Below are 20,539 nucleotides of genomic sequence, written 5' to 3'. Positions count from 1 at the left end.
CCATTTCATTTTTCCAAATTATCATTGCTGCGCATAAGAGAGGCAAAAAGGATAACGAAGTACAACGGGAGTGAACGCAAGTCGACATTCAAGGAAGAAGAGGAACATCACTTTACCATTTGATCATTATCAACAAACCTTTCTATAAACAAGTCAACATGGATAAATTCCATATACAGCCTACAGGATTAAATTAAATCATTTTGTAAACATAAAATCAATATTAACATCTACTGGACTAGTCTGCCTAAAACAAAGGAAACAAGAATTTCCATTCATTCCTATGTTCCCCCTATTATAATAAATATACACATCTATGCCGAGTGTATTGTTTTTTTCAACTAAACCGCACATTGCAACTTCTCGTTTAACCTTGGTTACCTGTGACAGTAAAAAAGTTGAAATGTAATTATATTCAAAAGGTTACTGCAAAAGCAGGCGACTCACTCGAAGAATTATATATTTTACACAAATTCTCACCCCCGAGAAGTATTCCGATTCTGGTTTTTGTGACCCTTTTCATGTGAAACAGAAGCAGAAGGAATCTTTGAGATGATTAAAGAGCTCTGCAATCCTTCTAATAGCTGCCAAACAAAAGTCAAAACCATCAGACTCAGCAAAACACAACGATATAAAAATAGTTATACAGGTCAGAGACAATGGAAATGGCTTTATTATAAATGCAGAAAATAAATAAGATGCATCCTAGAACAACAATTTCAGTTAACGTCAGGCATGATCTTACTCTAGAAGTTGGTTGAATCCTACGATTAGATCTACGAGGCTCAGAGATATCAGATGTTGACTTCACAGGATTTCCATTGAAAGATTTTTCCTCATCAATCTTAGCCAACCTTCCACCACCAGCAGGCGCCAGTTTTCCTTTACTTGCTCTTGACGTTGACGTCTTTTTAGTGGGATGAGAATCAGTTAAAGACTCAAGGGACGAATACAAGATTGGTCCAACCCCAGCTCCAATGTTTCCAGAATAGGACGCTCTTTCCACCTGATTTTCACTCTGAGATACATTCTTAAATTGGCTAGAAGAATCCTTGATCCTTTCTGCACGACTTGTCACATCTTTAGTACGAGAGTTTGTTAATGTGTTTTCTTTCGGTGGGATCACTCTACCCGATACACTCTGCAGTTTTCCAGACTTAATAGCGGGCCTGGAGCCAGCTCCAAGTTTTTCCTTGGTGTCATTTTTTGAGGTGTTTTTCAACACACGTGATCCACCGGTACCTTGAGATACCAGGAAATTTGAAAGCTTAACCGAATCATTTCTATCGTTGATCTTACTTGTCCCATCAGCAACGTAATGCTTGCTTACTTCCATAAATTTCCTTTTCTTTCCAGGTTTAGGAACACCAAAATTCACTCTTGATCCTTCTTTTGCAAGACCAGTCCTTAACATTCTGTGTGCATCAGATTTATTTTGATGCTTGATGTTCTTCCCAATATTGAACACTTTATCATTTTCAGTCAAGTCTAGTAACCTCAACTCGCCAGGATTTGCTGACTCCACAGCATTAGTTCCTTTCGGAATCCTGTCCTTACCTTTTACCTCTACTGCAGGACTACCTAACTTGAGCCGCTTTTCATGAGGTGTATCACCCTGCATGGAATACGCAGAACTCAGTGCAGGCATGCATAAAATTAAAGCATTAACGGAGGTTACAAACAAAGTACCTCATGCGTAAAACTGTCCTTTGCACCAACCTTGGGAGCCTCAATCCATTTCCCATCCTTCCAAATAAAAGACTGACGCAGATGCCAAGCTCTGAAAAGGGATGTTTTTCCACTAACTGCAGCAAACCAATTAGACAGTGTGTTTCAAAGGGGCCGAATCAACATAATTGTAAGCACAATAATCATTAATGTTTAACCAAAAAAATGTACATACCTGGGAAGTGAACAGTTATTGTTTTATCTTTCTTGTTCTGATCTGTTATAACACCCTCCTGCCAGCTGATAACAAACAATCAAATGAGACAGCTACAGTAAAATATAGGAGCATTATATATAACTATGGCCCTGTTTGGATAAGCTGAGATTATAAATTGATTTTAACTTATGGAATAGGCTTAATTGGTTTTATTTTATTTTCTTCACCTAAAAGTGTAATGAAGTTTATCTAAACAGAACCTATGTTGGAAATATTAATTAAAAGCAATGATGCTTCAGTTCAAAACACTAAGATTTTGCAACTTTGAAGTTTCTACAAGACAGGCTAATATTAGGATGAGTTGAATCTGATATTTTCCTACACACTTCAAAAGAACCAAATGTTTAGCAATCCCCAATTTATTCAACAAATTATTTTTCAATCTCATTCTCTCCAGTGTTATCCCATTAAAAAATTCCCAACATTAAAGAGCCAATTTATTGGTATTATCTGAAAAAAATCCCTAGAATGGTGCAATAATGATTATTCTGTGCAATAAATCCATTTTCTTTTGCAAATTTCTTGATCGTATCTGAACTATAATTAATAAAAATATAGCAACTTTACAGTCCCAACAATCAAACATTATATATCAGATACAATCAATGGTCGATAGAATTATTTGTCAAAAAAATCTGCTACTTCATTTATGTTGAAAAGATAATTGGAACTAAATCACTTCCTCTAATTCTGTTGATTACTCTCAAAACAAATAAACCTCAAGTCACTTCCTCTAATTCTTCAGATTAGTGTCAAACAAATAAACCTTAAATGCACTAGAAAGAGTCACAGGAAAATAGATATTAAAACATTATTTATATAAACTATACATTATCAACAACACTAGTTTCTATTCCATAATCATCACTTAAAAACTGTAGAACTATACCTGTCTTCTACCCATGCATCAACCCTATCCCCAACAGACCAGGTATAATCTACCATAGCTGCCCTCTGTCTCTTCCTTGTTCCTTCATTACGCAAACCAGTTATATTACTAGCAATGCGTATTCTGGGAGGTTTGTCTTCATCGCTTTCAAGTGAAACCCATTCCTTCAAAGGCCCTGCACCTGTAAAACAATTTTTTTTCTTTATTTCCAACCTAAACTGAGAATTATGCATTAAACCTATGACAAACACCAGAAAAATATCAAGGTCCACTGGCTCTTGGAAATAGTACAAAAATTGAAAAAGAAACTCATGTAGTTTCTCTCACATGTCAAGTAATTAAGGTAATTTGTTCTCAAAAACTAACCTTCATCATCTACAGGCAAATCGTAGCTTACATAAGCTTTACCATCCTTCACACTTAATACTTTGGCTTTGTACCATGCTGCTTTAAATCCTTCTCCATCTTTGAAAACCTGAAACATATGCTTGTTTCAAATAGCCAGGAAAAGATATAATTTAAAACCAGTTCTGAATTGGAAATGTCACATCTAATTTTAATAATTAACTATGACATAATCATCACCAAAGATGTTATGCTCACAATGAAACCAAATGCCAATACTAGTTACTCTAATCAAATTCACTATAAAAAGTAACTCATTAAAACAACCTCTACAGGTGAGCCCTCCTTTATGTTATCTTCCTCCACGTCTTCAGGTCTATTGCCAGCAGTAGAAGCAGCCTGTATTTCAATCTCAGATTCCGGAGGCACGTCAATGGGATTGACTAGAGTTGGTCCTTTTGAGCTCTTTTCATAGATATTAATAGAAGAATTGCCATCAATGCATTTCATATGGTCCTGAGATATCTCACTTCGCACTGTATGAAAAGGTGACTTCTCATGTGCAGCAGTCTTCTTCCCCATTTCATCAAATGAAATATCTCTATCACGTATCAGAGAAGTTTCGGGTCTGTCTCCAATATTTTCAGCACTAACCAGACCATTGTTCATGTCTTTCAACAAGCCAACTTGCTGACTGAATTCTCGGGCTGCATTCCAACAACCCTCTGGACCAGCTTCTACTAAGTCATTTAAAGCCAAAGGATCACCCATAGTTACAATCTTTCCAGCCTGGGATACAGCTTCTGCTGCCAGCTCAGCAGCCTTCACAATAGCATCCATATTTTCAGCTCGTTTTCTGGCAGCTGAAGCAGCTTCCACTCTCTTCCTTGCAACCTCCTTTGCAGCTCCGATGATAGAACTAGAGGTATTCGTTCCAATAGTACCCTTCAAGATGGAGGCAGGGGTTGCTTTTCCCAAGTTACTCATACCCTCTGAACAAGAAATTTGGCAAGAACTCTCATAACCAGATGAGACTAATGCTTCATCAGCCATTAATTTTGCATGCAATGCAGCATTTGATGCAACATTGGCGGCAGCAGCTGCTGCCTTTGCAACAGCAGCAGCAGCAGCAACTGCTACTGCAGCAGAAGCTAATTTGGCCTCAATATCTGACACCAGTCCAGAATTTTTTTGTTTATCCAACTGTTTCCATATCTCCAGGCTATGATTCACAGCAGCAGCAGAAAGAACAGAAGCATCCTCGGCATTTTCTCTTGCCTCCTTTACTTTTGCAAGAGACTCGTCTGACAGAATCCTCATCTTAACATTCCAGTCACTTTTGAGGTGATCAGCAAGAGATAGAGGAGTTACAGACACAACTGATTTTTCAACAGTAGTTATGGGCACACTCCCAGCAGGGGTAGTGGCAACAGCAGTAGATATATGGCTGTTTACAACAGGAGTAGGTACTAGTTGAGACTGCAAATGAATGGGTTTCAGGCCAAGATCCTCAGACACCATACTTTTTTTTCTTTTTTTGGGCTTCGGATCTGAAGAATGTTGAGCATTCAATACCATCACATTGTTTGTATCATGCAGAGGGGTAGTAGCTATAAAGACACTTTGTACGACTGCACTAGAAGCTGGCAGACCAGGAGGAACATTTTTAATACTTGGAGGAACAGGAGATCCTTTGACAGAATTGAACTGAACTGTAGCTGTGAGAGGCAAGGCAGAAATATGGGAACTGTTGTTATCAGAGGCAGGAATTGGAGTCCATGATCCACGAAGGGGGGCTTGGGATAACCAAGATGTGTTATGTCCAAGAAAGTTTCTGAGAGGTGGGGTTTGATAATGCGAAGAATTAAGTGCCTGTGAATAATCCACAACAGAACCTCTTGCAAGGGCACTTTGAAGGGAGTCACAGGAAGGAGTTTGTAAACTCCAAAGGGGTGATGAAAGGGGTATTAATGGATTGGCAATTGTTGGAGTAGCCTTGTTGCTGGCTACCCCAAGAGGTGAAGAGATACCTTGAAGTGCATTTTGCTTCACTGCTACATCAGTGGTTCTTTGACCTGCAAATCTCATTTCTGTTTAGTTACACAATCAAATTAGAGAGAGAAAAAATTAAAGAAACTAATATATGTATATATATATATAGAGAGAGAGAGAGAGAGATACCAGATCTTAATTGCAGAGGAGTTTCTGGGTTCATAGGATGAGTTTTACCATGTTGCCTCTCCATGCAGGAAAACCAGGCATTCTGCCAGATGCTCCTTCCACCATCTGAAAGCACAATGATACTCAATACTTTGTACAAACAAATAAGAGAAATGAGCATGCGAAAAGAACATGATTTAGATAAAAACCTGGGCCCCCAAAAGCTGATATCATATACGCCTCATCAGGTACCATGCCTTGACTGCAGCAACATCAATCAATATGAGAAATAGTAGGCGTTGTTATACAGGAGAGTACAGAATATATCAAGCCACCTAAAAACATATTATTATCTCATGAAGATACACAAGTCATTTGCTTTAATATAGTATATTGATTGAATGAACATAAAATAGGTATAAGGCTCAACACATCAATTAAATCTGAAATCCGTAAAATAAAACAGGTTCCCATTTTTAATTAAGCATGGGAGTTTAGGAGAGAAGGTACGCAATACTTGTGGTTGGGAAGGGATGAAAAAAATACAATTCATAGACGTGTGCATATCACATCCATGTAGCCTCCTTGGCAATGAAGAAATTAAAATACATAATATAGCTAAGATTTGAACTCACATCAATGCCCCATAGACAAAGATCTGTGCACGCAATTGTATTTGCTGAATATCCATGAAAGGCTGTTGAAACAGAACAGGTGGAGAAGCAGAAGAGTTCAAATCTGGTAGGCTAGAAGTGGAGGCATTTAAAATAGCAAATTGCTTTGTACTGGCAGAATCAACATGCCCATACTGCTGCACCTCATTCAATTGCATCACCTGGAAACCAGGTGATGGGTTCAAAGACACGCTAGTTGATCTATCCCCTCTTTCTGAATGTCTTCCCGGACTTTTTCCTTTATTTCCTTTCCTAGAAGTTTCCTTTCCAGCTGTCTTATTAGAGGATCGCCTAGGTTTGCGTTCAGGTGTTCCTTGAGAAACAGTGTGTGCCATGACACCATCAGATATTTGTGGACTCCCAAGGGAGATATTTCCAGCTACTTTGGTTTTGGGAGTACCTACTACAGAAGCCAGTGGAGATTCCTCTCCAACCTTCAACAATAAGCACAGAAGAAAAAGGGGGAAAATGAGTGCATTGGAATTTGGAATGAAAAATGAAGAATTTATTGTATGATGAATTTTTCAAGAAACCTCCCCACGGGAGAAACTAATCATGATATAAATATTACAGAGAACAGATTTCAGATAATAATGCCTTTAGACTTAGATTATGAACCACAACAGGGATTACCATTGAAGCTTTGTTGGCTGCAGCTCGTTGCCTCTTGCCAGAATTTGTTCCTTTGGTAGTCTTTCCTGAAACATTTTTTTTGGACAAATTTGCCACAGGAGCTAAGCTTCTCTCTTCTTTAGATGCATCATTCCCCTTAGGATCATGATTTGTTGACATGTTCAATGCATCCTTATTTATGCACTCAGAAATTGAAGGGTTTAGATGAGCAGAAGCCTTAACTTGATTCACATCCTTTTCAGTTTCAGGTTGGCTTCCAAATGTAACAGAGGCACCACAAGCATTATCAGCATTGTTGGCAGGACTGCCTCCAGTTTCATGCAACTTGGTGCAAGAATCAGGTAAAGAAGATTTGGAACCTTCATTTGCAGATAAATCTTCACCTACAAAATTAATTAATCATCTTATAGGTGTAGAAGCCAGAAGCATTTCAATAAAATGTTAAACAGGAGGAGATGCATGTTACAACTATAAAGCAACTAACACAATTTTCACATGTTACATTTCACAATTCTATCACCATAATATTGGGTAACTCTAAAACAGGACAGGAGAAATCAGTAAACAATTACCAAACATTTCCAACGATCACCAGAAGTTCACTACTACCTTTGCTGTGCAAGGAAACTGCCAGCAAAAAATAAAAAAGAACAGGGCAGGTCCAATAAAAATTCAAAGAGTAGACAAGTAACGAGGAATAAGAATGTCATCATATGCAATAAGCAGAGACCATCACTCTCAGGGGCACATATTAAAAAATAAAGAAATGGGGTGATGCAGAGAGAAATATGGTCATCATAAGTATGGTAAGTCAACATTCAGACAACCTAACAGAAATAATACTTATGACTTGTTGTGACACAAGTATCTGCTAATGCAGTGACATGAGAATCTCAGAAGAGTCATCTCTTAGGTCCATCCCTCTTTTGTACATTTTTACATCTCATTCTTTATAAATGGAGATTTGCTTTTGGAAGGATGTGTTCCTACCTAAGGACCTTCTTTTCATGAACTCTTCTTAACATGTATGAAACAGGGTCCCAAGCTCCCAGTTCATAACAGGCATCATCCATGAATCTTGTTCCGAAAAGTATTTGAAACCTAAAAAGAGCCCTTTAGATTGCCCATTAATCAATATTGTCGTTGTTTGTTGCACCAAGATCATATATTTTACACTCTGCACATTCTACTTTTCATGTTTAAACTTCAAACTAAACAGAATCAAACCAAACCAAAAGCACACTATATTAAATTAATTTTCCTACTTTAATATTAAAATAAACCCAAACCTAAAAGCTGATGAATAATTGATTATATGTAATTGTATATATAGAAACTTGAGATTGATTATATGTATTGTATATTTTGACTTGTGATTTATAATTTTGGTTAGGTTGTGATTTACGATGAAACTTAATACTTTGAACAAGTCTTTAATATTTAATATAGTACTAATCACTAAATGAAAAATTAACCAGAAGAAAAACCCATGCATGTATTAGTTCGGGCCTTTACTCTTACTCTAGATAATGATGTTTCATTTGTTCATTGACCAAGAGACTGTGTTATCACAAGAAAAAAGACAAAAACCAAAATTAAATAATTTGATTCAAACCACAAAAGATTAGAATGGTTACAACATGTTAAAATTCAACCACAAACACCCTTCAAAAGTGGAAACAAAAGTGAAAGTTTCTCATTTTCACTTTTAGTCGAAAAACAGTCCTTAGTTCAATCAAAAGCATTTTCAATAAACTAACAAATGTTCTAGGGTGGTAATAATATAAGAATTTTCAACAAGTCTTCCTTTTTTACTTTTAGTCGCAAAACAGTCCTTATTTGCTTTTCTCCCCTGATTTAACTTCTACTTTTCTTTGCCTCCATCATTTCTGCTTAATCAATCACATATGTATATCACAAGTTAATGTACTACTTTCTAGTTGCTTATGGAGAAAAAACTAAGAAGTCCTATAAGCCTATGCTGAATTTAAGATCAGTTATCAAACCAGAAATTCAATCCACAATGAAGCCAAAACAAGGGTACACTGCAACCTTAATTCTAGATATACTGCAGAGGCTTCTCTTACTCCAGATATTTTTTGTATGGTGCAGAGAAACTCTCTCAAACACATGAAATGATTAAGAATCCCTTGTAGTTTAGAATTAGTTTGACATCTAAGAAACAACAAAATCACTATTTTAGAATAAAATAGTCAAGCATTCTTCAACAACACAACACTGAATTTTTTTTGCTAAAACTTCATTAAAAGCACCAAAAAATAATAAGAGGAAAGAATACAAGAGAAACAACGTTTCTTATTGTGTGCAATACTAAAGAAAACTAAAGAATAATGAGATACACATGATATTATATTTCATGAAATGATACACAATGACAATGCTACGCTCAAGGTTACATAATGTAATCAACATCGTGAGAACATAAGCAAAGATCATTCAATTAAAAAACGTAGATAAATGATCATAATCGATGTTGTATGTTAAATTATTTTTCCCATATTCTACAAGGATGGCCACATAAATCTCATACAACAAACTACAGAATTTTAAAGAATACCTGATATTGTTGAGGATGACTTGTCATGGAACTCTTGTACTGCCTCCTTGTCATCCTTGGTAAAAGAAACGGCAACTTCATCACCCAGCTTCTCTATTGGTTCACGGAGAACTAGAGTCACACCAACCTCTTTTGCACATTCCTGATCAACCTTATCACTTGGTGTCTCTTGAGGTTTACCCATCTTTCCAGAAGCAGTGATCACAGAACTGTTTATTGTCTCGTACAACGGTTGTCTTGATGTATCAGAAAAATGTAATTTTTCAGTTCCAGTAACAGGACAAGGAGCAGTTTCCTGTTCAGAAGACCCAACAGGAAGAGCTGAACTTGCATCATGTGCTATTTTAGCTTCTGAGCTTGCTTCATTGGCTCTTTTACCTTCAGAGCTTACTTCAATGCATATTTTAGCTTCAGCGCTTGCTTCATTGGTTACTGTAGCTTCAGAGCTTGCTTCATTGGCTAAGGTAGCTTCAGCCCTTGCTTCATTGGCTAAGGTAGCTTCAGCACTTGCTTCATTGGCTAAGGTAGCTTCAGCGCTTGCTTCATTGGCTAAGGTAGCTTCTTCTTCTTCATTGGCTAAGGCAGCTTCGGCGCTTGCTTCATTGGCTAAGGTACCTCTGGCGCTTGCTTCATTGGCTAAGGTAGCTTCTTCTTCATTGGCTAAGGTAGCTTCTACGTTTTCCTTTTCATCAATAGAAGCAGACCCGACAAGGATCACTCCTGGAACTTCAAAGTGATCTGTAACTCCAAGTGTCGATACAACTCTGCTAGGTGGTGTAACATCTGCTATCTCACAGGATGTTGAACTAATATTTTCTAATATATATTGTGAGTCTGAAAAATAAGACAAATAAATATGTAGTTAAACCACATAATGACTTGGGTCATATCCTGATGTTTAATCAACTCTATTTTATTACTATACCTGAATTATTGACAGGCTCATCATCTGAAATTGTGGCAGTTGTCGACTTAGTTTCCATGTTACCTGTACTAAGAGATGATGAACTAACTACTGAATCAAGATGATGCGGTTGGTCAACATTGTAATGCTTTACGCTGGAATCAGAAGTGGCCTTTTTATTCGCTAGGTCAATGGCAGAAATATCTTGACAAAAGTTTCCATGGTCACCCTGCTTGTCAGACTCATCGTTTTCACATACTTGTGTTGCCTCAACCAAAATACATGATGTTGTAGAATCCAGGGCACCTAAACTTGCGGAACTACCTGGTTTGATATCATTATTCCCTCTATTAATAGTAGAAGTGTTATTATCCCCAACAGCAAAAATAGATGCCTCCGACTTACTGAATAAAAGCTCTGTATCCATCTGGTTACCAATGTTCACTAACTCATTTTCCTTAGAATCACTGCATTCGCTATATGTAGTCTCAACAGTACCCTCATTCTTCTGAAAACTAGGACAAGTACTATTCTCAGATTTGCTGACCCCAATTATTTGCCCCTCAGAACTGGAATCGTCTTTAATTGCAACAATTCGTGAATCACTTGTATATACAGCAGATGGATTATCCACAACTGTATCTTCCTTTGCATTGCTCCGAGACAAATCTCTGAAACTTGCATCTTCATGGCATCTTCCTGTGTTCTGCAAGTCAGAAATACCATCATATACCATGCCCAAGGAGCCCCCTAAACTTCTTTCAGAAGTCTCCAGGCTTTCAACTACATTGCCACTTTCCAATGCTTCTTCCATAGGAATTGAACAAAGAGGTTTATCAGAATCATGTTCTTCACCTCCAACTGCATTTAAATTCGAAGTTTGAATGTCAACATCAGAATCTTTGATAATCGCAAAAGAATCCAAATATTGCTGATTAGTTTGCATCTGTAAGGAACTTTGCTCCTCGTGACCCATGTCAACAACATGATTCTGCACATTTTGAATCTTTAATACTTCACACGTAGAAGATATATTTGTTATAGAAGTTACAGTAATACTATTCTTTGCCCCAGAAGCAGCTGATTCCTCTTGAGTTTTTTCTTCAAGAGAACCATCAGCCACAATCTCAACTTTTCCTTGATTAGCATCATCACTTTTGTCATCAGTAAAGGAAAACCCCCTGGCCACAGGCAAGTCAACATTTCCAAGTATATCATGTGGTTGCAGAGTACTTAAACTCCCATCAATGGACAGTTCACCTTGGGAAACTACAGCCTGAGATTGCTCCCTTTCTGCTTCCTTTAATCCAGCCAAGTTTTCATGGATAAAACATGGTGGCTGTAAATCAGTAACACCATCTTTATATTCATTTCTATTGTTAGGATTTGGACCAGGCTCCATTTGCTTAGCTAAGCATGCCAGTTCATCAAAGGCATTAGATTCCTGTATATCAGTTTCTCTAGGGATAAATTCCTCCTGTCCAACAGATTTTAATAGCATTTCAACCGATTCCGAGGAAGTGGCCTCAGACCAAACATTATTATGCCTTGAAATAGAGCAAGATTCAGCAGCAGTTGAACCAAACTCTATTCCACTACTCCCACGGGAGTATGCGTCAATCCACTGGTTATCTTCGTTACTTTCAATACCAAGGAAAACTTCAGTTTCAACCAAACTATCAAATCTTAAATGCCCTTGAAGGCTTTCGTCCAGATCAAACTTAGGGAGAGCATAAGGCCTTAAAACAGGAGGAAATTTTGTGCTACCTTCACCAGTTATATGGAGATTCTGGCTTTGAAAATCATTGTCATCATAATCCATGGATGTATCCCTAAAACAAATAAGCATATTAGAATTAGAGAAATAAGTCAAATGACTAGAAATCCATGCTTAAAACTTAACCAAATAAGGAGTGAAAATATAATAAATTATAAAAAAGGACATCAATGACAAAAAAGGGCAGTTACGTCAACTACTAGAGAAAAAGATCAGTGATCTCTTATCATTTCTAATAAAACAAATATATTATGGAAATTCATAATTGGGCAGGAGAAACCCAACTGCACATGACCTGTGCAAAACAAAACACGGAAAGATAAAGAATGCTCCCCTAAGAAGCTTCCATTAAAACAGAGCAGAACAGCCAGAGTAGCACAAAATTAAATACTAGAAATGGGACTTTTGGTTATGAATGCTCAATGGGTTTTCTAATCTAAATCTAGAAACTAAAGTGTCCATTGTCCAACCGGATCTAATCCGGAAACCCCAAGAGTGACTGCTTATGTCCACCACCCATGTCTCTGAAGTGCCAAAATTGAGATGCACCACACCAATATACTAAAAACAGAGTCACAAGCACCTGGGAGCTGCATAACTCCACCCACCTAGCCCCACTCCAGCTGCTATTGATTACTTAGGAACAACCACTCCACATGAAGCAGGTAACATATAGCCTCAATTTACCCACAGCAGATAACAACTTGATCATTAAACATTTGGCAATTACATAATTTAAAATATCATGCCAAATTGCCAATTCAAGAATTCCCTAAAATATCAGAATTAAAGAAAAACCAAAAGTCTTATTACAAAAATATCTTATCACTAATATGGATTAAATGATTAATATTTATGAATATATATTCTCTACAAGTAATACACTTAGAAAGCCACTGGACAGTGAGGGAAGGAGAGCTTTGGCAAATGACTAAATGACTGTCAAGTGGTCTGGGAATGTTGTTTAGAAGAGTATAAAAGGTGGCAAAAAAGGTGTGCATGATAAAAACAGCTAATTGAAGACATCCATGTGGTATCAATTCATTCACTACACAGAAAGGTTAACACAAGCATGACGCAGTAAGACTAATAAGAAAGCTTCTTCTTCATAGATCACAGCGCCGTAGCAACACTCAAGTTATCTTCTTTTCACAAACCAACTTAATAAAAAAAGCACTGCTATACGTGAACATGAACGGTTTGTATAACTAACTTTCTCATACTTTTATCAACCGAAAAACAGAATTAAGTGAAGAAAAAATTAACTTTGATAAGTCAGTAATTTCAAAAAAAAAATTGTTTCAAGACCTATATCATCTTTTTTTTTTCTTTAAAACACACCAGGTTTGCAATTAGATAGAGGACGTTCACTGTGCCAGTTGTGTGATCAGTTTACACTTCCACACACAGCACCAACCTTTCCAACTAACTGAGAAACTATATTTCTTAACAACACATCCTTACAAACCTTCCCAATTAATTTACTAAGATTGAATACCTTGTTTGAGGAATTAAAAGCAGTCAAAGAACAACTCTTCCCGACGTCAATTCATTTTAGTCAATAACAATCAGAAATTAAAAAAAAATCACCACTTCGCCGCAAAAAGAAAATCCACACAAAATCAAACCTATATCTGTACTGAAAAAAAAAAACAGCAATAAACACCAACCGAACCTAATAAAAAAAAATAGAGAGAACCCTACATCACAAAAAAAAAAAAAGCTGGACATGAACAGTACCAGAAGAAGAAAGTCTAAAGACGCTACCTCCCTCCATTCGGCGAGGAAATCCAGCCCCTCTGATCTCACCTATTCCTCAATCGTACAATCATCTACTGCATCAACAATTCACGCTATGTTACTGTAACCTCGATCAAAAAACGAACTTCGAAATAAAAAGTGCAAGAACACCGAGAAGGTCGACGAAGCCTCAAGGAAAGCCAGAGACTCACCGGTGATTACGATTTCCGGCGGATCGAATTAGGGTTCCGGCGAACGACGGAAATATAGAGAGAGTAGTGAGAGAAAAAGGGGTAACGACACGAACACGCGTAGTGTGTGACACTTTCCCAGCAGATTTTTTATTGTTGTTTTTCTTTTCTTTTCCTTTCTTATATTGTTTCCTATTAGCATTAAATTTTGATAGAGGAAGTGTGCAATGTCAATTTGTCATTCTCACTTATACTAATATTATTATCACTTTTATTTAAGATCTTTTAAATAAATTTATCACTAATTGAATTAACAAATAAAGTTGATATATTGATTAAAATTTACTTAAAAAGGATTACAGAGTTAGTAATAGAGTTGTTAAAGTCAAAAGCAGAACCGGCCTTTTATTTATTTATTAGTTATAGATCTTAACCCGTGTGACTCTAAGATAACATTAATTAAAAAATTAAAAATTGAATTACATTATTTTCAATTCCTACCAATGTCTAATTCCAACCCATGGAAAATAGGAAATAGTTGAGAAAATCCACATCCAATATTAGTATTTCAAATTATCCTATTGTTTTATTTCACAAAAATATATATTTATTATTATTATTATTATTTAATAATAGTCACAAATAAAATATTTACAGCATACCACCTCACCTGGGTACAGATTTTTAATACACAATTTCTTTATCACTCAATATCTCCTAGTGTGTTTTTCCTTCAAATTTTCTATTTATTCCATTTTATTTTCTGAATTTACGAGACTATAGTTTAGAAGATAAAGTATATAGTATAAGATTAAATTATGTTATTTATAATAATATATAAAAAAAACTTTACGTCTATATTTTTTATTTTTATTTTACTCTTAATTATATTTTAAAATAAAAATTTATAGTCTTAATATTTTCATTTTGTTTTTAACTGTATTTTTTAACTTATTGACATATATTATTTCTATTTAAATTGTTTACTTTTCTTTTCTGTTTTAGGTTGTTGGATTTTGTTTTTTTTTTTTTACTCAACTTTCTTTCTCTAGTTCAGATAGGTCTTAGTATTTTTCTTATATATATATACACAATGTATTTTACTATCTAAGATACATTTGAATAAAAGTTTCCTTCACATTTTATTTTCTCTCTCAGTTATGCTTTAGTCATTGTTTATTTTTTATTTGCAATTAGAATTCATCATAATCTCCTTTGCAATTATGTGCTTCATCAAGGAATACTCATCTTCATTAGTTAAGTACTCAAAGTATTATCGTGTAATTATTTTTTTTATGTAACTACTATGAATAAAAAAAATCCTTCAAATATATATAAACATGAAGTATATTTGTTTTTTCTACTTGGTATTAAGTATTATACCAGTGATTATTTTATATGATAATAAAAAATCCATCACTTCAACCATTGAATTAAAAAATCATATTATTATTATGATTATTTATATTAAAATTCAACAATAACAAAAGTAAATTATCAAACTATTTATATTTTAATATATTTTGAAAAACTACATATTATGTTAAAATTAAACTAAATCAAACAATTATAATTTAATATAAAATTTTGTGACATTATTTTATATTATATAATCACACGTTATTGGATTTAAAAAATTTATTATTTAATTAAATTTAAAATTCTTGATAAATATAAGTACTTCTAGTTGAACTTTTATTAAAATAATTTAGTCTTTTAAGTAGTAAATTTTTTTTATAATTTTTAACAAAGTCCTTGTTATTTAATTATCATGTAAAAATATATACAAATATCTCTTGAAAGGAATTTTAAAATACATGCACATAAATGCACTGTTGAAAGGAATTTTAACATGAAAGGAATTTTAACATACGCGCACATAAATGCACGGTCAAAAGTGGGAGGTGTACCTGTGTGGATGTCAGGGCCAGAGTAATGTTGATCCACGTCGATACACAATTGTTGTCGTGCTTGCAATTACCTAATTCTTCGAGTCCTTCCTCCTTCGCGCGTGCGTTCGTTTGGTTGGCAGGGGTACCTACGATTGCACTCCGACGCTCAAGTCAGTGCTAGTATTCAGTCTAGTCTCTCCATATATCATAAAAACGTACCTTTCCCCCTTTCAGAAGTTCATTTTGTAGGTTGACTTGGGCTTTAACTTGTGTGGGCCAAGTAACTGATTGCTAAAGACATGCGTAGTGGTCTTTGGGTCATGTGTAGTGGCTCCTTGATATTAAGGGAGTGCTTCTCGAAGTGTCTCTGACTTATTCAACGCTAGTTGCAACCGTTTCATTGCCACATATTTACTATATTTTATTAATATGCAGCCTCGGTCGTCTGGGCCCGACCGGTACACTTGCCCCCCAGGCTCGAGGGCGTGGATAGCCGAAGAGTCGTATGGGATGGTTGGGGCTTCCAAGATAATGCTTGATAGCTGGCATCATTAAATGTGTAGCAGAGATGTGACATTTGGCAGAGTCGTCATCTTGGTATGTACTGTTTCATCTGATGGTTTCAACGGTGGAAGTTTCGTGTCGTTTCAAATGCCGAATGAGTTTAGCCATTAGATTAGACCAGATCCAACGGTACTGAACGATTAACAGGGCACTTCTTCTCTCACCTCATTGCCTATAAATAACGCTTCATTTGCAAGTAGAATGGTTTACACTCCTATTCTACCCTTTGAATCTTGTGTCGTTTGCTCCGAGTGCCGAGTCTGTTGCAAGTGTCAAGTTCGTCGTCGAGTCTGCTTAGTCAAGGTTAGTAATGCCATCCTCCGTAGAGTCCTCTCATAGCGTAGATTCATCTTTGACTCGTACAGCGTCTGGCAGTGCGAGTCAGTCGTCGGACGGCCCAAGCTATGATTGGGTTGATCCGTCCGTCCTTAAAATTCCTACTAAAATTAGGATTGTTGATGATTTGGATGAGTTATTTTCTGTAAACAAGAATTTCTTAGCGTCTGATTGTCCGACCGAGGCATTGGCTATTGATGTTTGTTGCGTAACCGACCGTGTATGTCACGATCGGGAAAACGCACCGCACGACTTTTTCTTTGTGTATAGCACATTCTTTTATCACTTGCACATAACTTTTCCCTTTGATGATTTTACCACGAGAGTCCTTCGGATTCTTAACGTCGCCCCTACCCAGTGGCACCCAAATTCATGGGCAATTCTGCAGGCTTTCCGAGTCCTTCCTGTATTATTATAATACTCAACTGAGTACTCCCGTAGGCTGGCTGTCCTTGTCCAGTCGACCTGGGAATGTACGTTTTGCTGCTTTTACCACCTCTTATAAAATTTTTAAGGAATATTACTTTAAGGTTTTTGTTGAACCGGACGGCCGAGACCTTTTTTACAATGCCGATGGAACCACTAAATTTCTGTTCCATTGGACCGAGAAACCTACCCCTCTCGACAATCGGTTTTGGAAATCTTTAACTCCTTTTGATAAAGAAATATTGTTGATCGTAAACCAACTGTCGAGTAGACTTCCTACCCGGGAACTAGTAGCTCTGTATGGGTCGTCCAAGCAATGGGCAGATCTAAACGGTATGAGTTTTTGTTTTGTCTTCGGTTATTCTGCTATTAGTTTTTAATGTAGTTTTAATTTTGCATGTGTTTTGCATATATCATTCTGAAGATGGATCTCAGCCTGAGCAAGTTTATGAAGAGCTTGAAGAGGCAAGCGGACGGCCGCAAGATCTCCAGTATCGCTGGTGTCACGCCCTAGCCGGTTGCTATAGAAACGATACCTCATTAGGTCATCGTTGTTGCCCCGGTCGTAAGCAAGAAGAGAGGACGTCCGTCAAAGGCACCACGTCTCGAGACTAGGACGTCGTCCGGTAGTCCGATTAGTATGTTGGGGTTATCACTAAGGGTGGTCCCTACTATGCAGTTTGACTTACGTCCGGAGGATGAAGGGATATTGGTCGTCATTCCCACCTTGGACTTGATCGAAGAAATGGTGGAGCTTCAGTGTCGCGCGACGGTGGTAAGTCGGGCTATCGGCAATGAACTAAAGAGGGCCGAGTCGGTCGTGATCCCAAAGTTGAAAAATAGACTCGACTACTCGACCGTTTCTTTGAAGAAGGCTCTGTAGGTCGTTGATGACTGTCAAAGGGAGAAGGAGAGGGACAACCAGCTGGCTAAAGAAGAACATGAGGCTCTTAAGGTTACGCTTGCTAAAGTAATGGCCGAACGGGACCAACTTATGCATGAGAAAGCTGACCTAACGGCCGATAAAGAATCCCTCAATGGTGAGATTGAAAAACTCCAGGGGTTTATGCTGTGTATTAACGAGGAAAACTTCAATCAAGGTGTCCATCAGGTGGCCTTTTTCCACGGCATGCCTGCCGATGATTCTCGCTATGACTTAGGCAAAGATATAGTGAATGGGCAACTGGTGCCTCTTAAGGGTGAAGAAGTCGAGGATACTGACCAAGTCATGGAGAACCCAGCCGAGGAGATCCCTCCACCGGACGAAACAATCGAAATCATGTGATGAATTTTACCTGGACCTGGGGTGTGGGCGCTAAACAATATGTCTTATCTTTTCTTTCTTTATTTTGATCACATTTGAACAATTGCTTGCCTTATTTCGATTAAACAATTAAGTATTCTAACTGAATGCTTCGATAGATGGATAACTTTTAAGTTATTACTTAGGACCAAAACTATTTTTGATCGAACGTTCGTTCGATAATATTTAAGTTACTAGCTTCTGACCAAGCAATTGTTTAATTAATAATTATTACTATTAGTTTCTGACCAAACTTGGTGGATAACATTTAAGTTATATCTCTAACCGAACGATCAGTTAATTAATAATGTTATTATATATATCTCTGACCGAACAATCGGTTATTTAATAATATTATTATCCATTTCTGACCAAACTTGGTGAATAACATTTAAGTTATATTTCTGGCCAAATGATCGGTTAATTAATAATTATTACTATGAATTTCTGACCAAACTTGTGTTGTGTTCAATAGTGTCAAAGTTCAAGAGGGGGGTGAATTGACCTTTTAAAAGTTTCTCGCAGAATCAGTTTTTATCACAGTACACAGAAAATAAATCGATTTATTTGGCAATGAACAAATTTATTTTGACACTGTTTATGTTTGAAAACGTTTATATCAGCCAAGTTATTCTCGAGGTTATATAGATTAATTTGCAAGCCACATATACACTGATATTAAAGAGAAAAACAGTGAATAGAAAAAAAACAGTAACCTACAATTTTTAAGCAAGTGATTAAGGTTCAATTATTAGTTTGACAATAAATTGGGTAACCTTTGATCCAGTTGTATTTAACAGATCATATATCTTGTTCACAGAACCAAACTGATTTTCCAGAAAATAAGAATTGTATGAACAAGCCCAGAAAGAACAAATTTATTTTTAATTGAACAGATCCAATTTCTGGCAGATTAGCAGATAAGCAAGAATTCGAGTGCAGGGATGAAGAGAAATGAACACACAACAGTTATACTGGTTCACTCAAATGAGCTACATCCAGTCTCACCTAATCCAAGGTGAAATCCACTAAACAAAATGTACCAAACACACTTACGCAGCCACAATTCTTGAACCCTACAAGAAACTTGACACACTTGCTGAAAAACACTATTTCAGCACACACACTCTTCAAGAAACCCTATCAAGAAGAGTTTACAATCACACTTTTACAAGAAAATAAATATGAAACGAATACACCTGATAGAGTATGCAAAAATCTGCCTTAGACCAGTAGAACAGATTGCTCACACAGTAGTAGCACCTCCCACCAAGCCTTAGAACCAAACAAGAACAAGCACACTTTTGATTTTTGAAATCTTTCAAGAACACATGCTAATTCTCTGTAAATCCTTAATTCTCTTATGTAAAACTTGTTTTCTCAAATGTGTGATTCTTTTAAACGTAGGAACAAGTTTTCTTTTTATAGAAAAACAACCTATAACAGGTTTTCAAAAAACAGTTAAAGCTGTTATAAAAAGAACAGATTGAAAATAAAAAGAACAGATTTATTTTCAAAAGCATTTAGAGAATTTGTTATGTGAAAGAGACTCAGTCAACCATTATGGTGCAGGGACAAAACGAAAAACCGTTTAAGATAAACATGGCACCAGACTAAAAAGAATCTATTCATTTACAGATGAACAAATTTATTTTTCAAAACGATAACAGAAAAGACTGAACTATCGAAACACAATCGTTTTGAAAGAGTGAAGACTTGGTCAAAATACTTGATGCACAAAACCTGATTTTCAAAAGACTTAGACAATGCATCAGTTTAAAAAAGAATCTGTTTATTTAGAAAAGAACAGATTTATTTTTATGCAGTAAAGGTGTTTTTGCAAAACATGTGAAAAACAGTTTCAGAAAATTTGTGTTTGTTCTTATCACATGGTCAGGGGTTAAGAGGTGAGTTACCCAACAAAAAGCCTACTCTTAAACAAACTCTAACCTATACCTAAGACATTCTTAAAGCAAATACAACTATACATGAAATGTACACAAATGGCTTCATCAAACACATTTCTTAAAGGGGCAGCAACCATCTTCAACAACTTGGTGGATAACATTTAAGTTATATCTCTGACCGAACGATTGGTTAATTAATAATGTTATTATATATATCTTTGACCGAACGATCAGTTATTTAATAATATTATTATCCATTTCTGACCAAACTTGGT

General features: G+C 36.3%; 1 protein-coding gene across 8 annotated transcripts; it reads right to left on the bottom strand.

The window, feature by feature from the left end:
- Positions 1–87: 87 nt before the first annotated feature.
- Positions 88–14,056, bottom strand: LOC137808082 (uncharacterized). Of its 8 annotated transcripts, none has more exons than XM_068608996.1 (16): positions 13,858–14,056; positions 13,673–13,737; positions 10,150–11,960; positions 9,225–10,058; positions 6,647–7,029; positions 5,975–6,447; positions 5,549–5,601; positions 5,361–5,465; positions 3,507–5,254; positions 3,201–3,309; positions 2,835–3,015; positions 1,904–1,968; positions 1,690–1,805; positions 746–1,615; positions 481–584; positions 88–381 (listed from the first exon to the last, which is right to left on the bottom strand). In XM_068608996.1, the coding sequence occupies exons 3-16, from the start codon at positions 11,948–11,950 to the stop codon at positions 378–380; spliced, it is 6,846 nt and encodes a 2,281-aa protein (XP_068465097.1). In that variant the 5' UTR covers positions 11,951–11,960; positions 13,673–13,737; positions 13,858–14,056; the 3' UTR covers positions 88–377. The 8 variants fall into 8 exon arrangements, with proteins under 8 accessions (XP_068465097.1, XP_068465092.1, XP_068465096.1 ...); XM_068608991.1 differs by having other exon boundaries at positions 3,507–5,269; positions 13,646–13,737; positions 13,858–14,026; XM_068608995.1 differs by having other exon boundaries at positions 13,646–13,737; positions 13,858–14,026.
- Positions 14,057–20,539: the final 6,483 nt, after the last annotated feature.

This window comes from Phaseolus vulgaris, chromosome 3 (genome assembly GCF_000499845.2).
Source record: "Phaseolus vulgaris cultivar G19833 chromosome 3, P. vulgaris v2.0, whole genome shotgun sequence".
NCBI classification, from domain to species: domain Eukaryota; kingdom Viridiplantae; phylum Streptophyta; class Magnoliopsida; order Fabales; family Fabaceae; genus Phaseolus; species Phaseolus vulgaris.
This window is presented reverse-complemented; position numbering and strand designations above follow the sequence as displayed.

Excerpts from the sequence above, each read along its gene's own strand:
- LOC137808082 (XM_068608991.1), bottom strand. The coding sequence starts at position 11,950 with ATGGATTATGATGACAATGATTTTCAAAGCCAGAATCTCCATATAACT. Across the intron at positions 3,310-3,506 it reads AGGAGGGCTCACCTGTAGAG|GTTTTCAAAGATGGAGAAGG; the intron begins GTTGTTTTAATG and ends CATATGTTTCAG. Across the intron at positions 3,016-3,200 it reads TTTGCCTGTAGATGATGAAG|GTGCAGGGCCTTTGAAGGAA; the intron begins GTTAGTTTTTGA and ends ATTGTTTTACAG.